Source organism: Prunus persica, chromosome G1 (genome assembly GCF_000346465.2).
Source record: "Prunus persica cultivar Lovell chromosome G1, Prunus_persica_NCBIv2, whole genome shotgun sequence".
Taxonomy (NCBI): Eukaryota; Viridiplantae; Streptophyta; class Magnoliopsida; order Rosales; family Rosaceae; genus Prunus; species Prunus persica.
The window spans coordinates 35,506,442-35,520,936 of NC_034009.1; the positions used below are offsets into that span (position 1 = coordinate 35,506,442).

At 36.7% G+C, this 14,495-nt stretch overlaps 3 protein-coding genes across 4 annotated transcripts; all 3 read left to right on the forward strand.

Moving 5' to 3' along the window:
• On the forward strand, positions 295-5,088 carry LOC18789621 (guanine nucleotide-binding protein alpha-1 subunit). Of its 2 annotated transcripts, none has more exons than XM_007222968.2 (14): positions 295-660; positions 1,271-1,410; positions 1,524-1,596; positions 1,935-1,972; positions 2,066-2,155; positions 2,335-2,406; positions 2,630-2,737; positions 2,875-2,976; positions 3,150-3,205; positions 3,600-3,734; positions 3,914-4,007; positions 4,143-4,202; positions 4,288-4,367; positions 4,722-5,088. In XM_007222968.2, the coding sequence occupies exons 2-14, from the start codon at positions 1,324-1,326 to the stop codon at positions 4,897-4,899; spliced, it is 1,173 nt and encodes a 390-aa protein (XP_007223030.1). In that variant the 5' UTR covers positions 295-660; positions 1,271-1,323; the 3' UTR covers positions 4,900-5,088. The 2 variants fall into 2 exon arrangements, with proteins under 2 accessions (XP_007223030.1, XP_020411295.1); XM_020555706.1 differs by having other exon boundaries at positions 295-659; positions 1,246-1,410; positions 4,722-5,010.
• On the forward strand, positions 5,741-10,073 carry LOC18789490 (fatty-acid-binding protein 2). Its single transcript, XM_007222381.2, has 11 exons — positions 5,741-5,986; positions 6,570-7,187; positions 7,304-7,511; positions 7,652-7,727; positions 7,826-7,928; positions 8,169-8,237; positions 8,822-8,858; positions 8,951-9,025; positions 9,102-9,153; positions 9,379-9,423; positions 9,574-10,073. Exons 2-11 carry the CDS (start codon positions 6,673-6,675, stop codon positions 9,669-9,671), a joined length of 1,278 nt encoding a protein of 425 aa, XP_007222443.1. The 5' UTR covers positions 5,741-5,986; positions 6,570-6,672; the 3' UTR covers positions 9,672-10,073.
• LOC18788935 (endoglucanase 16) lies at positions 11,504-13,646 on the forward strand. The gene is made up of 6 exons (XM_007222599.2): positions 11,504-11,725; positions 11,855-12,067; positions 12,162-12,362; positions 12,461-12,538; positions 12,703-12,852; positions 12,990-13,646. The coding sequence occupies exons 1-6, from the start codon at positions 11,504-11,506 to the stop codon at positions 13,575-13,577; spliced, it is 1,452 nt and encodes a 483-aa protein (XP_007222661.1). The 3' UTR covers positions 13,578-13,646.

Genomic DNA, 14,495 nt, shown 5'->3' on the forward strand with positions numbered 1-14,495 from the left:
TCCAAAGGACAAAGATGGGACTTGTAAAAGCATGAAGCATTCTTCTATATGACCCACCATTTGGTGGCAACCGGCAAGCTTGTCCTCTCCAAACTTCTAAAATATTATACACAGAGAAAGAGAAAGAGAAAGAGAAAGAGGAAGAGGGCCAGTCAACAACAACAACAGCGTATATAGAGACCGTGTATTGTCCCAAGAAGATAATATCACTATTTTACGAAAATTACAAATAAATACACCTTTTTTTTGTTGCTATAATTTTAAATATAAATATTAAAGCAATTTTTAATTGGGGTCTGTCTATTCTAACTTTGACTGAAAGTGAAGAGAGAAGAATCAACAACAAGAACAGGCTTTGCAGCTTTCGGCGCTGTTTCTTTTGTTTTTCTTTCTTTCCAGATTTAGCCAACACTTCGATACCCATTTCGCTTCTTCATAACTATTCATACATTTATATACACCAAAAAACCACATTCATTGTTTCCAATTCCAGTTTTTTTTTTTGGGTTTTATTTAATACACACCAAAACAAACCATTATCCCACGTTAAACACACATACAAAGCAGAGCAATTCCTCTTTAGGCTTCTTCTTATTCGGCGATTCAACTCAATCTACTGCTCTATCACTTGCCCAGAAAGGCCATTTCGTTTCTTTTCAGGTAGCTCACTTAAGCTTCTTACTTAAATTTGCTATTCTTCTTCTTCTTCTTTTGTTTTTAGTTTTTTTAGTAACAGATCTCTGCTGTTGATCTCGTAGCACTAGATCAAGATGTTCCCTTTTTGTTATTTTATTAGTTGGTTTGATTGAATAGCATTTTGGGTTGTCTTTGGAGTGAGTGTTCTTTAATGGGTTACCTTTTTTTTTTTTTCATCTTCACTTTTGTGGAAAATAAGAATTTCTTTAGCTGATGGGTAATTTTTTAGTTTGTTTATGCAGGCCATGGTGCCCAGCTAAATTCTTTAAAAGGAAATATGTAGTTATTTCAGTAAACAAATCTAAAGTTAATATTTTCTCACTAATTATCTTCAACATTGTGGTCTGGACCATCTTTTTCTGCCTTGCCTAACTTAAGTCTCACTAGAATTCCATCTTAATATCACGAAACGAATGTACGGCCGAGTGGTTGCATGGGTTCTTTTTAATTTTAGGTATTGATGTGGCTTTGTGTCTTAATTGTAATGGTTTGTTTGAAGTCATTGAGGTCAGGTTCTATAGTGCCCCCTGACATCTAACTTTGTGATTCGGTCCATTTGGTATGAACTTTACAGAAGGGAATTGAAGATACATTTAACACGTTGTGGAGCTGACTTGTGCATCGTCTATGCTATCTATTGTAATAGAAAATATGGGTTTACTCTGCAGCAGAAACAAGCATTACAACGAAGCGGACAACGAAGAGAATGCCCAGGTGAGTTCTGCATGACATAACAAAAACTTTGTAATGCCATTAATTAAGTGTTGCTGGAGAAGCTTTACATTTACCATCGGGCTCTAATTTATTGTCAATGCATGCGTTTCCAGACTGCAGAAATTGAAAGGCGAATTGAACAAGAAACGAAGGCTGAAAAGCATATCCAGAAACTTCTTCTACTTGGTACAAAAATTTAATGGGTTTCTTTTTACCTTCTATGGTTTACAAAAAATCACATTCATAATAGTTAGAGCTTCTTAGGGTTGCAAGCTTTCACTTTTATGACTGACGGCAGCATATAGGTGTCTTGTACTGTTTATGTGGTGATTCTTCCAAATTCCATGGAATTAACAAATAGAGTTTTATTATGCATTTCCTTGTCGGATATTAAACTGTTTGCATAGCGCCTGGTGCATTTGTACATTGTTCATTTCAAAAACTGCAGTTATAATTTTAATTTTAACCATATTTAGAGATAGTTATCAATTCCACAAATACTTAGATCAATTTATTGTTTTAAGGTGCTGGTGAGTCGGGGAAATCCACAATTTTTAAGCAGGTAAGACGTTGTATACGTTTCTCTATTTAAGTATTGTCATTTATACTAGCAATGCATGTATTTATATTTTTGTTACACACAAACCATTTGCAGATAAAGCTTCTGTTTCAAACTGGATTTGACGAGGCAGAGCTCAAGAGCTACATCTTAGTCATCCATGCCAATGTGTATCAGACCATAAAAGTACGCAATACTTGAAAGGGTGTGTTGGTTATTTCCCTTTCTGCATGGTACAAGGAGTATTAGTGCATGCTCTCTATAGAAGAAAATATAGCTTTTTTGCAAACACTCATATTCAGAGCAAAAGAACCTGAATTGAATTGAATTCTTCAATTTAATGTATGCATGATGTGTTTGAATAGATATTGTATGACGGGTCAAAGGAACTTGCTCAGAATAACAGAGAAACGTATGAGATATCCAGTGAAAATAAGGTTTGACCTCATCCTTTCGTTGCCTAGTACATTGCCTTCTCTGGTTTTTGTTTTTTAATTTAGCTGACATTAGTTGAAGGAATTTGGTTTAACTGATTTTTAACATATGATTTGTTTTTAAATCACTGTATGAATTTTCTGTTCTTTCAAGCTTCTGGCTTGCTCAATCCATTGCTAAAACAAAACTGCATGTATGTTTAGTAAACTTTGCATTCTTTATCAGGAAATTGGAGAGAAACTATCAAAAATTGGTGGCAGATTGGATTATCCACGTCTCACAAAAGAGCTTGCACAGGATATAGAAACTCTTTGGAAAGATGCTGCAATTCAGGTAGCTGTTACTTAATGTAACTGACATACGCAATTGTTTGACGTCAATCCTAGTGCTTTGAATCCAGTTATTTAGCACATCAGCTTCTGTCTTTTACCCAATGCTCTAAGTGAAGGACCTGTACTCTACAATTGTAGGAAACATATGCCCGTGGTAATGAACTCCAAGTTCCTGATTGTGCCAACTATTTCATGGAAAATCTTCAAAGATTAGCTGACGCAAATTACATTCCAACCAAGGTAACTAAAGTTCACAATTATAACTGATTATTTCCTTAATTGAATAAGGTACTAGAATATTTATTATATATGTGTTGGTTCCTAGCTGGTTCCTTTATAAACTTCTTACATTAATGTGGAAAAGTTACAAATTTATAGCTCTTTCAAAAAGTAAGCATTTTCTGGTATTGTAGGAGGATGTTCTTTATGCCAGAGTTCGTACTACTGGTGTTGTAGAGATCCAGTTCAGGTAATTATTTTTCTTTGAAAAATAAGGTGCAACATGACTTTTTCTTGGAACTTTGACATTTTCTTTATACTTGTACTGTTTAAATTATTATTTTTTTCCTGTGTCCACAAAAAGCTAAAATGTAAATCTTCTTTCAGTTTTCTGCAGTTTCGTTTACTACATTTCTTATTTCTCACCATGCCACTTATTTGTTCTAACTCAGCTGATTTTCGAACTAAAAGACATTTAACTTAAGGATGCCCTTAAAATTTAATTTAGTTCATGATTTTCTTATGCACTGTGCACATTTTAGTATGATGCATTTTTTTTTAAGAGACTTCTATGGTTGTGCAACTCGTGCATAGAATGGTTGAAATTTCAAACAAACGACTCAGTGATTACTATGATTTTGCAGCCCTGTTGGAGAAAATAAGAAAAGTGGTGAAGTATATAGACTCTTCGATGTTGGAGGCCAGAGAAATGAGAGGAGGAAATGGATCCATCTATTTGAAGGTGTTACAGCTGTAATATTTTGTGCTGCTGTTAGCGAGTAAGATCACCATTGCTTTCATTTACATCTGTCATTCTCTTCAAAGATATCTTACCATGTTTTGATCATGGATATCATCCCTTTATATATATATATATATATATATATATATATGTCTCTGTGTGTGTGTGTGTGTGTGCATGTGTACTGAAGTAGTCTTGATTGACATTGTTTTTCAGGTATGATCAAACACTCTTTGAGGATGAAAGTAAGAATAGGATGATGGAGACAAAGGAGCTTTTTGACTGGGTCCTGAAGCAACCATGTTTCGAGGTTTTCTTTTCTTCTGTGTTTTTGTGCTCTTGTGTGTCGCATGTGCTGCCACACAGATTTCTTTATCTAACCCAAGCTGACTCTTTACCATTTATGTCCTCTTTAATATATATTATTTTATTTCTTCGGGTGCAGAAAACTTCCTTCATGCTGTTTTTAAACAAGTTCGATATATTCGAGAAGAAGGTTCTAAACGTAAGAGCTAGTAAATCAGTGTACGGTTATTCATTCAGTGGCAACAAACTAACAACTGTATGGGTTGTTGATATTTAATGTGTAGGTGCCACTTAACGTGTGTGAGTGGTTCAAAGATTACCAGCCAGTTTCAACGGGAAAGCAAGAGATTGAACATGCATATGAGTAAGTATATACATCTTTGTGGTCCTTTGCTTTGGATGAAAGGAAGAAACCCTACTAAAAGAGTACACGTATTTAGCTATAGCAAACCTCCGAAATGCTGCCAAATTGTCTTTGTCCAAACTGTCTTTGTCCAAACTGTCGCAGAAATATGAAGGCCTATAGCTGGCTGAAAGCTTCACCAACTTGCAACCATTTTCATAATAAAGACCTCAATTATTAGTGTGGCCTACTTTGTTGTTTTCCTGAACCTCCAATCTCTGTTTTAACTGTTTGCATATTTGCATAGATTGATAACCATTGCGCATCTCTTTTTAGAAAAAGAAAGTTGAACATTGTTAAACATTTTGCATTCAGGTTTGTGAAGAAAAAATTTGAGGAATTGTACTTTCAGAGCACGACCCCGGATCGTGTGGACCGGGTGTTTAAGATCTATAGAACCACTGCCCTTGATCAAAAGCTTGTGAAGAAGACTTTCAAGCTTGTGGATGAGACGTTGAGACGGAGAAATCTGTTCGAGGCCGGTTTATTATGACCAGGGACCAGTTTTCAGGGCCAACAAAAGATTGTATTTTGAAGAACATCACATTTTGAGCTCTCAGATTCCTTGATTTTTAGCATTTAATTTCAATTAAATCCTGTTCCACTTGTGAGTTTCAAGACTGGCTTATTTGTGAAGTGCCATTTTATAATTTATAAAATGATTGTTAAGCCTTTCATTCAAGAATGATGATTTCATGGTTCTTTATTTTTTTTGGGTAAAGACATTAGCGGATGACATTGATCTAATAAGTTGGTGAATGAACCAGTAAGTCGGTCCATGTCATTTAACAAAACAAGACAAAGTCGGCTGTCATTTTTTTTTTTGTTGAAAATTAGCGACAAAGTCGGCTGTCATGTGTTTATCAAAGATCATATGATTTTAGGACACTGCAGCAGGCATTTTCCGACCAAATAATTCTAACTGGTTGGTTGGTCAAAGACTCAACAGAAATAAACTCACCACGAAGAACAGAGAAAATTCTAATTATTATTATAATTATTTTCCCCGGTAAAAGCATGGGAAATACACTGCAGGCGTTATACTTTTGTTCCCTTTTTTTTGGAGCTACTTTTATTCCCCTTTGTTAAAAGAAGGATCTCGTCAACCCTGCCGATTGGGATTTGAAAACACGTGTACGAAAAAGACAGCCACAGAGGGAAGACAATATTGACACATAAAACTCAAGGATATAATCGTCATTTCTGAATCTGAAACGTTTATTTGCCGTCCACCGGGAAAAAAAAAAGTGCCAACTTTTATGTTTATAGAATAAACGCGAAAAGAGCTTTTACCCTAATAAAAGGTCACAGAAAATGAGAAAAGCCAGTTTTATTTCTGCCGAAAATATTTTTTCCTTTCTGTTTTTCCATTTTTGACCCGGGAAAGCTTTTGAATCAACTGTGACTTGTTCCCGTTTCGTACCCGAAGCATATTCCTTTCTCTTTCGTCCACTTTCTTCCTGAATTACACGGAAAAAACCAAACTTTTTAATGCAGAAGAAACAGTGAAGATCAAATTGAAACCAATTGATCTCGAGTCTCGACCCAGAAGCTCGCTCGTTACAAATTTGCAATCCCAGGTTCATTTCTTGGTTTCTCTTCTTTTCTCCGGGTGCTTTTTATTTTCTGTTTGGTTCTTGGGAATAATGGGGAAACGGAAACGGAAAAGAAAGCACAAAAGAATGCTAAAGAAAAATGCTTTCGAAATCCATTTTCTTGCATTTCCTCTCTTTCCTATATTCCTTTTCAATATTCTTTGATTATTTTGAAGAACAATAAAAAGAGACACCAATTAACATTTGATTATAATTTTGAGTAGAGGAATGTTGCATGATCATGTAATTTTGAGTTTAATGTTTTGGAAGTTAACGAATTAACAATGGTAATTCTGTCTGTTATGTGGCATTGAATTTAGGTCTTGAAGCACGAATTTTACCCCCATTAATATCAAATTCTTTGCATCATACCAATCAATATTTAATGGATTTAGCATATCTTTAAGCTGTAATTTTACCTCAAAAGCAACGTTCATAAGCTGCACTAACATTTCTTTTTCATGTTGTATTCATGATGCTGTCTTACAGCGTTGTTATGTAAGCATGTTTTTATTTTTGCGTTTTCTGAATTGAATGACAGAACCTTTGTCATTGTGACTTTTTGCAGGTGTATCGTATCGTATTTATCTTGATTTATGTCTTAAACTCAAATTTTCTGTTGAGGAAGGTTTAAGTGCCAATTCAGGTAGAATTATAGGACATAGAAAAACATGAAGATTAAGCGGTTTGGGTTCATGGATCTTGATGAAGGGTCTCCACACAACTTTCCTGTTGAGCCTCTCATTTTGCATAGTTTTCGGGGTCATATGTTTTCACAGATCGGTTCGTTTATGGACAATTCATTGCACCAGTGTAGATACTTTCATGTCCCTGGAAGTTTAGCTCTCGAAGGAGCATTTAATCACATTTCTAAGCTTGCTGGTGCTTTACTATGTTTCTTCTCTTGTGGGCCCAATACAAATGCTACTAGAGAGATGGAGGGTAATTGGCATGGTTCTCAACCCGGATGCTCCAGATCTTCACATGTTAAACTTATTACTTCTGGTGGACAAAATCTTATAGGATTTCACTTCGGTTTTGCATCAAAAGGAGAATCTGCTAACTTAGTGCTTTTTGGTAAGATTTCGGCTTTTGTAATGCAATTCCTACAAAGAGAAGCTGAAAAGCTACATTCACATCCCATGCTCTCGTTAGCTTCTGGACTTGTACCACCTTTTGGCAGCTTGTAAGTCTTTAAACCCTTCACAAGGGAGTAGATTCAAGTGCAAAATTTCCCATGGGTTCTACTTTGGATGTTGATCAGCAAAATCTTCTTCTTCTTTTTTGTTTAATTGCTACCAGATCTTCAAATGCACTAGCTGTTCCAGTGGAGAATACTGATACCATGGATCAAAGGCCGTGTGAGGTTGGACATCAAGGATGCGCAGGATTGCCATTTCCTGACTTGAACTGGAGAAGACATGCAGTGGAGCCTAGAACTGGCATTGAGTTTCCTATGATCTTGGACAATATTTTAACAGGAAATAATAATTCCAGTTTAAGTTCTGAGGTTACCACTTGGAGTCCTTTTTCTTTTTTGCATTTTTTTTTAAATAAAAAAAATTTGGGTAGGGGTTGTACTTTTCTTCTTCTTGATTTGGGTGTATGTTCACAGCTCCTCAATTTAATATTGACATTTTACCATTGCAGGTCCTTGTGGGAACTGGATCCAGAACAATGAAAATAATTAAAATAAAATCTCTGAAGATCTATGCGTTTGGTTTTTGTAAGTTTTTAGTATTTCTTTGTTACTTCCAGTCTAATATTTTTTACTTCCATTATCTTATTTGCTCTCTTATTTATTGATCTATTATTTCTATATAGATGTTCATCCTAACTCTGTTTGCAAGAAATTGGGGTCAAAATATGCTTCTATTTCAGTAGACGAACTAAACAAACGCCGTGATTTTTATGAGGATCTTCTCAGGTATGGACAACTATCATGCTACATGGAGTAATTCCCTATATTTCTCAGACATATTTTAGTGGTGAATTAAGATCGATATAATCAGTACATACTAAATCCTTTTTTTTGCTTTCTAATTTCTTTCCAAGCTTGTGTGCCAAATATGAGTCCCATATTGCCCAAGTTGTTCAATTAGTTTTCATGGATCTGCTGCTAAGTTTCTGGTTTTGATCAACTTTCTGCTACTTTTTTTGCCTACAGGGCAGATATTGATATGACAGTTAGGCTTGTGGTTAGTTGCAATGGGATGAAAATCAATACTGTGAGAGAGTAAGTTATATTTCTGTCTCAGCATCCCCTTGGATATTTATATGGGTTTGGATGTCCCTATTTTAATTGGGACATAGACAATCTTGAGGCTTTTTTCGTTTCGATATAATCTTCTTGGCTTCAAGCTTTTACTGATAGAAGATTACGGTTCTTAAATATTCATTGCTAGGTTAGCTCATTGTGCATATATTCACCTGTTTCAGATATTATCATTGTTATGATACGATCTCGGTTAGCTCCTTGTTTTGTAGTGGTTTGGGTAGGCTCACATTGAAATGGGTGGTGTGTTTGCGAGAAATTTTGTGAGTTGAGCTGAACTTGGATGGCTTAACCAGCTATGCTGTGGGATAAATTTAGGCTTTAGACGTACGAGCTAGAATTTTTTACTAGTTCTTAACTCATTTATCATCTGAAACCAAAAACTGATTGTGCAAGTTAATAACCATGTTACCTAAGCGTAGTTTGAGCTAAGTTAGCCTTGTTCCTTTCTCACTACGTATCCTAGACATGTTACAACAATGTTGAAAATTGAAATTTAGTTTTATTCATTCTCATTTGTGTCCTCTGGATTATACTTGATGCAGTGCCTTTGAGAAATCCCTTCGAGCCCGATTGGTGAAGGTAAATCATCTCCCTTTATAGAATCGCTGTTTTGTGTTTCTGATCTAGTATTCGCTAATTCTTTTCATTTTTTTTGTCCTTTTTTTTTCCAGACAAACCCAGAGACTGACTTCCATTGCATAACAACATTCGGTTCAAACTTCACACAAGATATTCCGTTGCCAGCGGTAAGCTATATACTCTTACCTTTCTTTTTTATATTAAGTGATCACCAAATTACATTAACTTTTTGGAATATTTCAGGGAACAACGATTGATTTTCAACGAACAGCTGATGGAAAATTAATTACCAAAAGTGAGTGGGGATTGCTTTGAAATATTATATATGGTTTATGCTAATAATACATCTGTCATGGCTTAACCATGATGGCAATTTGAGCACAATGTATACAGCTTGAAAAGACCCCAGAACCCTCCCCCGCTTCCCAATTCTCTTCACTTCTCTTTTCTGTATGCTTCTAATGCTCTATTTTCCAGTTGAATGTTTTGTTTGCTTAGAGTTTTGTATGAAATTTTGCAGTTGAAGGTAATCAGATTGGAGCAGTCCACAGCAAGGATCTGTGCAGTAAGTGAATTGTCCTTTTGAACAGTCTGTTTTATTTCGAAATTCTCCTTGGAGTTTTATATCTCATCATGTCTCCATGAAATTGGTGAAGAGAATCCAATCGTATACTTTTGTGGGGGATATATTTCTAATGCACAATTGTACTTTCAGGGGCTTTCTTTGACATGTACCTCGGAGATCTACCCGTGTCGGAGCAAAGTAAAGAAGAGATTGGCAGAAATGTTGCTAATATTATTAGACGTTGCTGAAATGGTTCATTCGTCTCCATTGCCTCACTTTTTTAAAAGGGCAAGTGGTTGTTGATGCGGCAAAATTGCCTGCTGCTCAGCTGTGTTATACATTCGAGTGCACTCAAGCTCAACAGTGTCGGATGTCAAAGACGTCAATGTGGCCGAAAAGCATTACAAGGGCAATCAGTGAGCTTGCTGCAAAAGATTTAAGGCTTGGCTGGGGTCTCGCGGCCTCTTAGATTAGTTTTCTTGTTAGTGTGCCATTCTTTGTAGCTATTTTCTGGTGATTTGCATATGATAGATTTACAGTCCCTACAAATCATCAGCTTCCCAGTGTAGCAACTGCAAGTATAAATTGCATACGAACATCTTTTGGTTTAACAGTATATACATCTCACTATTAACTTATTGTTTCCTTCATCCCTTCAGCTCAGTCCATTTCTGTGGGGGACGTGTATTTATTTTATTTTTTGTATGCGTGCGCCCGCAGTGTTACAGTGGCACTCATCACAACTGAAACATTCACACGTAATTTTTGGGTCCTATACAAATCATAAACTTTGAAGCCTAAAATCGGTCAGGCTAAGAGCCTTCTACCAAATCTTCATATAAATTTGGAGGCCGCCCCAGGCCCTTGCTGTAGTGCAAAAGCAAGAGGTACGTTTAAGAGCACCAGTAGCAAGCTGGTCCCTCCCGTTGACGAAATTAATTAAAAATCATATTAAACTGTTCATCGAAAGGCCAAGAAAAGTATGCCTTGGCAAGACCATGTAATTGGAGATTTCGAGTCCCAATATTTTTTAACGAATGAGAGAATTGAGAATTGAGTTTCAACATTGGAAAGAGAAATATCACTATATGAATTGGACAACTTTACGTCCCAATTAAAGATCGTTCACAAAGAAAATATGACTGAGATGCATCTCTTTTCTCCTGGTGAAACTTGGCCGTCCATCATGGTATGCTCCATGGGGCTATAGACCAGACCTCTAGAAAACTTGAAAGATTGCCGTCCATCAAATACGAAAGGAAATAAACACGTGGCTTTGAATTCAACAAAATCCGCGTCCCTTTGCACCCATGAAGAGAACAATCATACCTTTTTATGAGGAGTTGAATTCAATATCTCCATGTCAATTGACAAGGAATTTAAGATGCCACTAACATTATATACCTCTATTATATAATTGTACCCATCAAAATTCATTTTCTATATAAACCTTCTGAGATCTAGTTCTGTTAAATATAATTCAGAGGTAGAAACTTACGAATTCCAAGTAAATCCCAAAAAAAAAAAAGTGAGCAAATTTCAAGGAGAGGGAGAAAATAGAAGAGAGGAAATTCACCAAATCTAGTGACTTGTAATGGATGCTTGCTCATTTTACTATTTTGAGCTTCTCAAAACACACCCAAAAAAAAAACCCTCTCTCTAAATGCTAGCAAAACAAACCAACCAACCAAACTCCCTGAATGTGTACCATTTATTCAAGATAAAAAAGGGTAACAAAATTGTTTGATTCCAACCCCACAATCTCCCTCTTCACCCCAAATCCCACAACCATACACATAATTAGCTTTAATCCCTAACCTCTACCTGGCTAATTTACTACCTTAAACTTTCCCGCCATCACAAACCAAAACCAATTAACCAGAGCCACTTAGGCAGCACCTCATAAATTACCTGTTGTCTAAACAAAAACAATCCCTAAACAGAAAACACAACCATTCCCTTCTTTCCTTTTTTTTCCCTCTCTCAATTCATTATTAAAAGTAGGCAGCATTGGGGAATTTTCATCTCATCCCTTCTTTTTTGCAGCTTTCTCAATTGTAATTGGGTTTCAAAAGGGTATATGGGTCCGCAGGCCATAAGAACATGCGCAGCCCTTGTGGCATGCCTTGCTATCTTTCAAGGACTCGTGCTTTGTGTTCATGCTCATGGTGATGTAAATTACAAGGACGCCCTCACCAAGTCCATCATTTTCCTTGAGGCTCAAAGGTCCGGGAAGCTCCCTACCAGCAATAGACTTGCATGGAGGGGTGACTCTGCCATCGACGACGGAAAACAAGCAAATGTTCGTCTCTCTTTCTCTTTCTATAAGGATTAAATCTTCGTGTCACACCGTCACATGTCACATGACATTCTTCCTCACAACATGTACAATCCCTTCGAATTATTCGTATGTAACATTCGATTAATGTAGGTTGACCTTGCTGGGGGATACTATGACGCCGGGGACAACGTCAAGTACGGTCTTCCGATGGCTTTCACGGTGACAACTCTGTCGTGGGCTGCCATCTTTTACAAGACACAGCTTCAAGCTACCGGGGAACTGGAAAATGTTCTCTCCGGCATAAAATGGGGCACTGATTACTTTCTGAAAGCCAGTGCTCGAAAAGGCAGATTATACGTTCAGGTGGGAATTTATATTAATTGGTATTTAAAGTTTGTACAAAAATATTTTATGGTAATTAACTTGTGTTGTTATATATTTATGATAATTATTCAAGGTGGGAGACCCTAATCAGGACCATCAATGTTGGGTTCGACCAGAAGATATGCAGACACCAAGAACTGTGTTGGAGATCAATGAGAAAACACCTGGAACTGAAATTGCAGCTGAAACCTCAGCTGCCATGGCTGCTTCTGCAATTGTGTTTAGAAGCATTGATCGTGTTTATTCTCGTCGCCTCCTCAACAAAGCCAAACTGGTACGTTATTTTCCAATCCCAATTAATTTTTTATATTAATTTTATGTTATATAATTAATGATATGTGATATTATTATTTTGTGTGTGTGTGTGTGTAGCTTTTCCAACTTGCTAAATCGCATAAAGGAACATACGATGGAGAATGCCCTTTCTACTGTTCTTACTCTGGCTACAATGTAATTTTCTTCAACTCTCTCCCTCTACAAATTGAAAGCATTTTAAATTTGTGGGTGTTTTTGTTTTTAAAAAAAAAAGAAAAAAGTAATTTGATTTTGAAATAATGAGTGAACTTTGTTTGATTTTGAAAAAAGTAATTAAAAATTGAATGTTGCAAATATAGGATGAGCTATTGTGGGCAGCAACATGGTTGTACATGGCCTCAGGGAAGCCAATGTATCTAAAGTACATCCAAGAAGAAGCCATCAGCGCTAATGTGAATGAGTTTAGCTGGGACCTTAAATACGCCGGAGCCCAAATCCTTCTCACCAAGGTGCTTAATTTAAACCAATATCAAACAAAAAATTATTTGTACCATCTCAACCGATCATTATTGCAACACACGTTATCGATAATCGAATATAAAAACTACGATTAACGGAGTTTGATTTATTGTTTTGTACATTGCAGCTGTTCTTTAAAGGAGAAAAAACCCTAGAAAACTACAAGAACCAAGCAGAAAGTTACATTTGCTCAAACCTCCCGGACAGCCCCTACAACCAAATCACAATGTCACCGGGCGGCTTGATCCACCTGAGAGATGGCGCCAACACCCAATACGTCACCGGTACTGCCTTCTTGTTCAGCGTCTACAGCGACCTGCTGGCCCACCACAACCAAAAAGTGAACTGCGGAGGCAAACAATTTGACTCTGAAGCCATAGCTGCCTTTGCCAAGAAGCAAATGGACTATCTGTTGGGCCAAAACCCTAAAGGAAGATCCTACATGGTTGGCTTTGGACCAAACGCTCCCAAACAGCCTCACCACAGAGGAGCTTCGGTGCCAACTTCTGGAAGTAACGGCGTCAGCTGCGCCATGAGCTTTGTGTACTGGTTCAAGAAGGACGTGCCAAACCCTAATGAGCTGACTGGGGCCATCGTTGGTGGGCCCGACAGGTTTGATAACTTCGAGGACAAACGTTGGGCTTCGTCGTATACTGAGCCATGCACTTACGTGAATTCGCTCGCAGTAGGAGCCCTAGCCAAGCTTGCAGCTTGAAGACTCGTATATCCGTCCCAAACCCTAAATCCTAATCCCATGCACGACATTTACATCGATAGGAAGAAGTTTGGGATTTTGATATAACTTTTGTTTTTTTGTTTTTAAAAAAAAAAAAAAAACCCAAATGTACCATTTGTTGTAAGAAAGCTGTAAAAAAAGAAGGGTGTAAAATGGTGAAAGTTTGATATCTTTCTTTGGCTTTTGTAAAAGTAATTAGTTTCCTTATTAAACAGAATACTAAAGAAAACTTGTTGGCACGTGCAAGTGAGCAGTGTCGAGACGCTAAGTAATTCTCTCTCCCATTCTTCTAAATTGTTCCATTGTTTTGTAATCGTGTGATAGTGTTTGTACAGTCCTGATCTTTTGGACCACAGGAGTCCAAGAGATTGTGGTCACCCATCGTTGGATATTAATCCAATGGTTGAAATTTTTTTTTTAAAATGAGTGCAAGAGTGAGTTCACCGTTGAATTTACATCCAACGGTGAGTGACCATAAATTTCTTGGACTCCTGTGGTCCAAGAGATCAGAACTGAGTGTTTGTATATAATTAGTTGCAACAATATTTGATAGACCAATGAATGGAAACGCCGTAATGATATTGCATAGATCGATTGATAAAGTTTATTGCTATACAAATAATTATGTTCATTGTTAATTTGAATCCTTAGTTCCCAAAGGGCCACGACAAAAGTTGTAGTTGCACTTGATAATATAAGTTAATATTTGTCACTCACAATAACTTTTTATGGAGATTCTTTATTTTGCAATTAATTCACAAGTTAGTGGACATTCTGCATTTCGGGAATTCGAGCTGAGAAATGCTTCTGTATTCCGTTGCATTGTCTTTTTCTTTTTATCTCTTTTTTCTTTTAATAAGTACACCATAAAAAAAGAAATAAGTAGATAAAGACAAT